Below are 9,471 nucleotides of genomic sequence, written 5' to 3'. Positions count from 1 at the left end.
AAGAATCTTTCCACACTTGATTTTCTCATGTGGATAACTTTAGAAATGTGTTCATGCATGGAGTTGAATTCCTCAAGTTTAGATATTGGGGCCAAAATATGGCCAAAATTATACAGTACTAGTATAGTGCCAAAGAAACAGTCAAGAGTTTATCATATCATTCTTTTGTTCTTCTCTATACAACAGTGTGTGTGATACACAAAACTAACACTGATAATCTGGAAAAGCTCAAGCTAGAACTTTGCAGATGCACTCAAACCTCAGAATCTCCATCATGCTAAACTTGTTAATGTTTTCGGCTATTAGAGCAAAAGGCTATGAGCGTCCTAATAAAACTGGGCGAACCGCCTTAGTGAAATCTTCATGAAACTTCTGCTCTGAAAACCTTTGAGCACGCTTCCGTGCTGCTGCCGCCATTTCTCGCCTCTCTGGCTCCGGCATCCTCAAGACCTTGAGGATTGCCTCCGCAAATTCTTCCTTCCTGGAGGCCAGAAACCCTGTCTGGCGGCTGTCCTCCTCTAGCACAATATCCATCATTGGTCCTGCAGATTTATGGGCTGCAAGAAATAGGATATGTTATTAAATGTTCAACGTCAGCATGATCACCCCCGCAAAAAAAATAAAATGCCAGCATGATCAGCTCCAAGTGCAGCATCATTCGGTTCATGGTTCTAAAATTCTTCTTTGCCTTACCTTTGACACCCAAAAATTGCAATGTGGAGTACATTCAACGAGGGATTTGTTGTTCACAGCAAAGAAAAATGTAATGTTTTTATAATAATTGCAATCTGTAACCCAAAACTTCGAACTAAACAGCTATAGTGCAAAGCATGCATAGCATCCTTTGGAAAGTGAAGTTGAGGACATCAACCAGAGATCAATAGGATACTTGCTCAGTTACTCACCAATTGGAATAGCACCAGCAGCCATGTACTCGACGACACTTATTCCAAAATGCTCATCTGTCATTGAATGGAGCCCACAAATTGCACCACCAAGAAGCTGTACCAGGTCTCTGTTTCATGCAATAATATACCTGTTAATTACTAGACAAAGAAAAGGTGGTTTCTAGCTGTAGTTTCGAAACCAAGACCTGTAAGAGATATCCTGGTGGAACTCTACAAGCTCATCTATGTGAAGCTCCACAGCTCTGTCCTTAAGCTTTTGTAATCTTTCCAGATCCTCTTTATTCCGGCAACTGCCAGCAAATTGAAGTTTTGGCTTAAGAAAGTCTGAATCTAGCCTTTCAAGAGCAAGTGCAAATGCCTCCAACTGAAGACCATGGGCCTGAGGAGAGCAGAGAGTAAAAGGGTAGAGGTACTTTAGTGAGTGAGCTGTAAGATCTTGTAACAGATTTTGATGCAATGGTAAGTTGACATACCTTTTCAGGACGGAACTGTGCAACTGATATAAGAATAGGAGGTGTTGTTGATCTTTCCAGGGGAAGCATCTGTTTTATTCATTAAATGTTTATTGTGAGTACAAACCAAATCTTTTTGTGTAATTAGATTTTAGCCTAACAACAAGAATGCAGAAGTAATTTTAGTCGATGACTTGCATTCATAACATGTCCACATGATCACAGCACATAATTGATTGTGACTGATGGGAATCTGGACATACCTGCAGGGCGGAAGTATCGCATGGAGGGTATACCCTCTTAGTACGCTCTGGGACTTTCCAAATATTCACAATATGGGATCTTGTCCATGAGGAATTCACCATCACAAGATGTGCACAGGAGCCAACTAAACCATACAACCAACTGAATATGGTGTAGTACAGAACTTTGCATCGAGACAACCAGATGCTACAGCCAAAAGAACATCCAATTAGTACAGAACTTTGCATCGAGATAACCAAATGCTACAGCCAAAAGAACATCCAATTAGTACAGAACTTTGCATCGAGATAACCAAATGCTACAACCAAAAGAACATCCAATTAGTTTTGCATGGTTGATATAATTGATACAGGCTATTGAAAATATAAAGAATATTATTCCTTTGTGGATGCACAATTCTGTTAATTCAGACTATATCATAAGAGGAAAGAAACATATGTCAAGAACACCGACCATATCATAGATTAGGCCAAGAGAACATGCATGTTTAAGTAACACGTTTTTGGACATTCTTTTGATCATGCACAGTAAGATTTTAAACACCCAGATACAATAATGCACCACTGTTTTCCAAATTACCATGCTCCAATAAAAGGAATCGGATCTAAAATTGTTCCCATACCTTCCAGAGATAAGAGAGTTGTTGTTGTACATTGAGTTGCGCTGCTTAACACGTTCGACCATATCAGAACTGATCGTGGGATAATGAGTGTAGCAGAGGACCTTGCAACCAAACAGCCAAGCCAGTGGATACGTAAAAGCATAGCCACTTGTATCAAAGTAAAACTGCGGGGTGAATTTGTTAAGAGCCTCCCATGCGAGATATACTGAGCCAAGACTTTGCCCGATCATTGTGAAGCGCGGATATGTGCTTGCTTCGATCCACTTTCTCTTGTTCAAATAAACGACCTGAAAATGCAGTTCAGACATTTTAATGCTCTTGCCAGTACACCACATTTGTTTTGATTAAGTTCCAATTGAATGCAGACTTGCAGTAGTATGTCAGTATGTTAAGTAGTACTACAGCACTAGACTGCATTTTTCTCATTTCATAACAGAAGTAGAATGCAGTGTTAAACTAACCGGGAGGTCGTCCAGATAAAAATTTACAAGAAAAAGCAATCAGAACGGCAAGAGGGTCCATTGCAGAACTAAAGCAAGCTCAATTTGCAAGAAGCAAAGCAGCTACGACTAGGACCGTCTCCCGAGATCCAATTTCTACTACGCAAGAAACTTCGCTCCATGGGGCCGTGCCGTACCTGCGGCGGGCGGAGGAGGCGGACACCGAAGCGATCGAGCGCGCGGGAGGCGAGTCCATCGGGGGACGCGTCCGCGTCGCCGGTGAAGACGGCGCAGGGGAGGTCGGGGCAGAGGTCCTGGACGGCGCGCACGGCGCACCAGAGCACGCGCTCCCCGCCACCGCCGTCGTTGGTGTACGGGTGGAAGAACCCCACCGCGGCCGCGGGGTCGGGCGCGCGGCGGCGCAGGAGGCGGGAGAGGCGCCGGAGGGCGAGAGCGAGGAGGGTGGAGACGAAGGTGAGAAGGCCAGCGAAGATCGCCATGGATGCGACGCCAAAGTCTGGGTCGGTCGGACTTCGAGAACAGTATATTTTTTTTTCAGGGGGTATAGTTTTTCTTTGAGGGGTTCGAGAACAGTATAGTTTTTCTTTTTTCTTTCACTTGGACGCAACTGTTATTCTTTGAGGGGTCCGAGCAACAGTAAAATCTGAACAAATGTTAAAAAAAATCTTAGTATTATGCAAGCAACGTTGGTGTTTTTCCAACACGTGTGCACAATTCGCTATGAAATCACATTCGTGTAGGTGTGGGCAAAAAACAAAATTGATCTGTGGTTTCGTAGCGAAGTTTTGCATGCATGTTGAAAAAATATCAATATTTAATGCCAAAAAAATCAGATTTTTAAAAAATTATTTAACATTTTTTTGGATTTTATTGTTCACCCGAACTCATGTGAGCTCGGGTGCAAAACAACACTGTAAAATTCAAGAAAAATACAAAGTAACTCTTATGACTAAGAATTACAATAAAATCTGTTGGAAACACCTTCTTCGATGTATCAATCTTTACTTGTAGAAATACTCCAAAGACTTGGGCAAAGAGTATGCAATTGGATTGAAACAACAATTTTGTCACTTTTTTTGCCCGTACAAACATTATCAATAATGGATTTTGAAAACGCCTTGACTCGCCCATCCAACCTTGATCATGAACGTACTTGGGCAAGGGATGATCCCCTAGAAGTGCAGGACATAGGATCACAATATATTCATCATTGTGTCGATGAAAGATTTCAACTTCACAAATAATCAATCCAACAAAAAAGTTTGACACCATAACATAAACTTATCAGATCCAAAAAATCGGATCTGCAATGACAGAAAGTTCTCTAACCTCATGGCATCGCCAAAAATACGAGTAAATTTATTCTCACAAAATATGATGACGAAAAACATAAAACTCTTGAAGATGTGAGGTCACCCCATCTCTCAGCGCCAAGATGGCAGCCGGAAGCAAGGGGGGCACAAAATCCCTTGTGACGGCGGCGGCTGCAGCTAACGAAACCCTAGGAAGTCTAAACTTCAAGCGATCTAGGAAGAAAAAATGGAACTCTAGAACAATATAGTAGGCTTTGGGTTTTGAGTTCTGGGTAATTCGACAGGGAAGGCTGTTAGGGCATATCTCTCTTTAGTTGGTTTTGATGTTGACAACACTTCGCTTTGCGGACTAACCGCATGCGTTGAGCATTTCAGATATTCTTATATACGGCACACGGCGGTTTTATTCCCCCCGGATAAAGAACAAGCGGAGAGAGATTTTCCTGCGTCTCTTTTCGTTGATTTGAGTCATAGTGACGGTGCCCTGCACCAGGGGTGGCTCTCTCAAGGGAGCACGACCTCGACGTCTACAAGGGGCCCACTTGGCCCAATACAAGGAAGAAGCCCTAGGGAGCGATGGGGACCTTCGTGCCCTCCAAGGCTAAGGGCGACGACGCCCAAGATCGCATCTACCGCCATGTAAACCTTAGACCTTCCTTCCTATATGATCTCTCTGGATTATCTATTCTCAGATAGACAAACTCTCGGTAGCAATCTCATACAGCATTGTAACCCCTCACACAAGGTATCCATCCATCATGAATAACAAAAACAAGCAGGACGTAGGGTTTACTCTCCGGATGCCCGAACCTAGATAAACCCTTTGTGAGACCTCCAATCTAAGACTTCCAGCTGCACACGGATCCCTACCAAGGGATCTAACGGTATTTTGCACCGCCAGTTGGCGTGCCAAGCACGAGCGGAGTTGGCTAGAAACTGATCTTGGGCCAGATCTGTTTTGTCCTCTGATGACCTCTCACCGGGAACGAGCCCATTGTTCAGCTCCCTCATCTTCATCGTCAACGAGATGGGTCGGGTCAACATCAACCCACCGACCCACCCTATTACTTCAGGATCTCCAGCAAGAACCCACAGCGGTTGCACCCGATCTGGAGGGCATGCATCAGCGTCAGGATCAGCGGGAACCACGGGTCACCTCAGTCACACATACCCGGAGGAGCCGGAACCAACCATCCAACTCGTTGCGATGGTCTGCGGCAATTGGCGCCTCGTCCACACACCAGAAGATTGCCTCATTGCCGACCTCAACACTAGCGATGACACCAATCTATTTGACATCATCTTGACCTCGGACAACGGAAGCCGCGATGAGGGACCACTCTGCCTCACGGATGAGGACAGAAACATCGGCCCTCAACCCATCAACCAAGTCACCTACTCCGACCTCTAGGGAGAATCAGAATCCCCCAAGCTTAGAGGCCGCTGACACCACCGACCAGGAGACATCTTAGTCAGAAGCTCCACCGGCAATCTTCCTCCATCAAATTATGATAACGAAACCAACCATGAGAATACCACAGGCAGTAGTAACGACATGGCCCACCTCCTCACACCTGCCTGTGTCGGGGATGGCCGTCACGATGCAACCACCCACCGACCCCATCGTAATACCCTAGCAGCAGGTTGACACGGGCATCCCAGTAAGCTCACCGTCGGGATTCCCCACAACTACGACGGCCTTAAGGAATGCGGCATCCACGTTGTCGCCCATAAAAGTATACGCCCTGAATTACCTCACGACGCCCATCACCGGCACTGACTGACGTCTAGGACACTGGGGGCCATCCGCGTGTCCCAACTAAACGCGCAGCTCGCACTCCAGCAAAGGTCACCGGAGGCCTTAGCGTGTGAGGCGCGTTGGAAGGCGGTAACACAAGAATGCCTACGTCGCGCCCCCCGGTAACCGCGGAATCTCATCAACAATTTCGTTAACCTCGGATGAGTTCAAGGCATAGGAATGAACTAGCTGACAAGGCTGCACCACCACCAACTCCAGCTCGCGACCTCCAAACAGCGACATCATAGGCTGACCAGCTCCAGGCTACGCCAGGAGATCCCAAACTCTCGGCCAGCCTTACCCACATACTCCATGGGACGGTGGAACTTCATGATAACATCTCCCGCTCAAGGGATAGGCTCGCAGGCACTGACAGCGCCTTATCCGCTACCAACCACCCTACCCGCTAGTGCCCACAAGAATCAGTAGAATGACCAGAGGTCGCACCGGCGACCAGGGCCACAAACCTCTGACACCCCATATCGGCCGTTGATACGTCCATTTTGCATCATGCTTTTATATTGATATTTATTGCATTATGGGCTGTTATTACACATTATGTCTCAATACTTATGCCTATTCTCTCTTTTTTTTACAAGGTTTACATGAAGAGGGGGAATGCCGGCAGCTGGAATTCTGGGCTGGAAAAGGAGCAAATATTAGAGACCTATTCTGCACGTCTCCAAAAGTCCTGAAACTCCACGGGAGTTATTTCCAGAATATATAAAAAATACTGAGCGAAGAAAATACCAGAGGGGGCCCACACCCTGGCCACAAGGGTGGGGTGCGCGCCCTACCCCCTGGGCGCGCCCCCTGCCTCATGGGCCCCCTGGTGGCCCTCCGATGCCCATCTCTGGCTATATGGAGTCTTTCATCCGAGGAAAAATCATAAGCAAACTTTCGGGACGAAACTCCGCCACCACGAGGCGGAACCAATCTAGGGCTCCGGCGGAGCTGTTCTACCGGGGAAACTTCCCTCCGGGAGGGGGAAATCATCACCATCATCATCACCAACGATCCTCTCATCGAGAGGGGGGCAATCTCCATGAACATCTTCACCAGCACCGTCTCATCTCAAACCCTAGTTCATCTCTTGTATCCAATCTTTGTATCCAAACCTCAGATTGGTACCTGTGGGTTGCTAGTAGTGTTGATTACTCCTTGTAGTCGATGCTAGTTGGTTTACTTGGTGGAAGATCATATGTTCAGATCCATTATGCATAGTAATACCCCTTTGATTATGAACATGAATATGCTTTGTGAGTAGTTACGTTTGTTCCTGGGGACATGGGAGAAGTCTTGCTATTAGTAGTCATGTGAATTTGGTATTCGTTCGATATTTTGACGAGATGTATGTTGTCATCCCTCTAGTGGTGTCATGTGAACGTCGACTACATGACACTTCACCATTGTTTGGGCCTAGAGGGAGGCATTGGGAAGTAATAAGTAGATGATGGGTTGCTAGAGTGACAGAAGCTTAAACCCTAGTTTATGCGTTGCTTCGTAAGGGGCAGATTTGGATCCATATGTTTCATGCTATGGTTAGGTTTACCTTAATACTTCTGTTGTAGTTGCGGATGCTTGCAATAGGGGTTAATCATAAGTGGGATGCTTGTCCAAGTAAGGACAACACCCAAGCACATATCAAATTATCAAAGTATTGAATGCGAATCATATGATCGTGATGAAAACTAGCTTGACGATAATTCCCATGTGTCCTCGGGAGCGCTTTTCTCTATATAAGAGTTTGTTCAGGCTTGTCCTTTGCTACAAAAAGGATTGGGCCATCTTGCTACACCTTGTTTACTTTTATTACTTGTTGCTCGTTACCAATTACCTTATCACAAAACTATATGTTACCGATAATTTCAGTGCTTGCAGAGAATACCTTGCTGAAAACCGCTTATCATTTCCTTCTGCTCCTTGTTGGGTTCGACACTCTTACTTATCGAAAGGGCTACGATAGATCCCCTATACTTGTGGCTCATCAAGACTCTTTTCTGGCACCGTTTCCGGGGAGTGAAGCACCTTTGGTAGGTGGAATTTGGTAAGGAAAAATTTATATAGTATGCTGAAATTTACTGTCACTTGTTACTATGGAACATAATCCTTTGAGGGGTTTGTTCGGGGTATCTTCACCTCGTTCGGAACCACAATTAGTTACCCCTCAACCTACTGAACCTACTGAAAATGTTTACTTTGAAATTCCTTCGGGTATGATAGAGAAACTGCTAGCTAATCCTTTTGCAGGAGATGGAACATTGCATCCCGATTTGCACTTAATCTATGTGGATGAAGTTTGTGGATTATTTAAGCTTGCAGCTATGCCCGATGATGTTATCAAGAAGAAGGTATTCCCTTTATCTTTGAAGGGAGATGCATTGACATGGCATAGGCTATGTGATGATATGGGATCATGGGACTATAAGCGATTGAAATTGGAATTTCACTAGAAGTTTTATCCTATGCATCTTGTTCATCATGATCGTAATTATATATGTAATTTTGGCCTCGCGAAGGAGAAAGCATCGCTCAAGCTTGGGGGAGGCTTAAGTCAATGTTATATTCATGCCCCCAATCATGAGCTCTCAAGAGAAATGATTATTCAAAAAATTTATGCTCGGCTTTCTCTCAGTAATCGCTCCATGCTCGATACTTCTTGTACTGGATCTTTTATGATGAAGACTATTGAATTCAAATGGGATTTATTGGAAAGAATTAAACGCAACTCTGAAGATTGGGATCTCGACGAAGGTAAGGAGTCAGGTATAACACCTAAGTTTGATTGTGTTAAATCTTTTATGGGTACCGATGCCTTTCGTGAATTCAGTACCAAATATGGACTTGACTCTGAGATAGTAGCTTCTTTTTGTGAATCATTTGCTACTCATGTTGATCTCCCTAAGGAGAAGTGGTTTAAATATAATCCTCCCATTGAAGTAAAAGTAGTTGCACCTATTAAAGTTGAAGAAGAGACTATCACTTATAATGATCCTATTGTTCCTACTGCTTATGTTGAGAAACCACCTTTCCTTGTTAGAATTAAGGATCATCCTAAAGCTTCAACTATAGTCAACAAGAGTAATATTAAGACACATAAACCCCCTAAGCAAATTAAAGTTGAACCTAATATTGCTATGGTTAAAGATCTCTTGGCCGATAATATTGATGGGCATGTTATTTATTTCTGTGAAGAAACTACTAGAATTGCTAAACCCGGTGCTAAAGATAAACATAGACCTGTGGTAGGCATGCCTGTTATTTCCGTTAAAATAGGAGATCATTGTTATCATGGCTTGTGTGATATGGGTGCTAGTGCTAGTGCAATACCTATTTCTTTATACAAAGAAATTATGCATGATATTGCACCTGCTGAGATAGAAGATATCGATGTTACAATTAAGCTTGCCAATAGAGATACTATTTCATCGATTGGGATTGTTAGAGATGTTGAAGTCTTGTGTGGGAAGGTTAAATATCATGCTGATTTTCTTGTTGTTGGTTCCCCACAAGATAGCTTTTGTCCCATTATATTTGGTAGACCCTTCTTGAATACTGTTAATGCTAAGATAGACTGTAATAAGGATATTGTTTCTATTGGTTTAGGGGATATGTCTCATGAGTTTAATTTTGCTAAGTTTCATAGACAACCC

General features: G+C 44.1%; 1 protein-coding gene across 1 annotated transcript; it reads right to left on the bottom strand.

The window, feature by feature from the left end:
* Positions 1 to 60: 60 nt before the first annotated feature.
* On the bottom strand, positions 61 to 3,247 carry LEW3 (UDP-Glycosyltransferase superfamily protein). Its single transcript, XM_048672527.2, has 7 exons — positions 2,884 to 3,247; positions 2,247 to 2,533; positions 1,624 to 1,810; positions 1,382 to 1,450; positions 1,094 to 1,287; positions 906 to 1,015; positions 61 to 557 (listed from the first exon to the last, which is right to left on the bottom strand). Exons 1-7 carry the CDS (start codon positions 3,184 to 3,186, stop codon positions 316 to 318), a joined length of 1,392 nt encoding a protein of 463 aa, XP_048528484.1. The 5' UTR covers positions 3,187 to 3,247; the 3' UTR covers positions 61 to 315.
* Positions 3,248 to 9,471: the final 6,224 nt, after the last annotated feature.

Source organism: Triticum urartu, chromosome 5A, assembly GCF_056163025.1.
Source record: "Triticum urartu cultivar PI428250 chromosome 5A, HENAU_Tu73, whole genome shotgun sequence".
Classification (NCBI taxonomy): Eukaryota; Viridiplantae; Streptophyta; class Magnoliopsida; order Poales; family Poaceae; genus Triticum; species Triticum urartu.
The sequence above is the reverse complement of the archived record's forward strand: the minus strand, read 5'-3'. Positions and strand labels throughout refer to the sequence as shown.

Coding starts and splice junctions, on each gene's coding strand:
- LEW3 (XM_048672527.2), bottom strand. CDS start 3,186: ATGGCGATCTTCGCTGGCCTTCTCACCTTCGTCTCCACCCTCCTCGCT. Junction 1,451..1,623: donor GCGATACTTCCGCCCTGCAG/GTATGTCCAGAT, acceptor TGAATAAAACAG/ATGCTTCCCCTGGAAAGATC. Junction 1,288..1,381: donor CACAGTTCCGTCCTGAAAAG/GTATGTCAACTT, acceptor TGCTCTCCTCAG/GCCCATGGTCTTCAGTTGGA.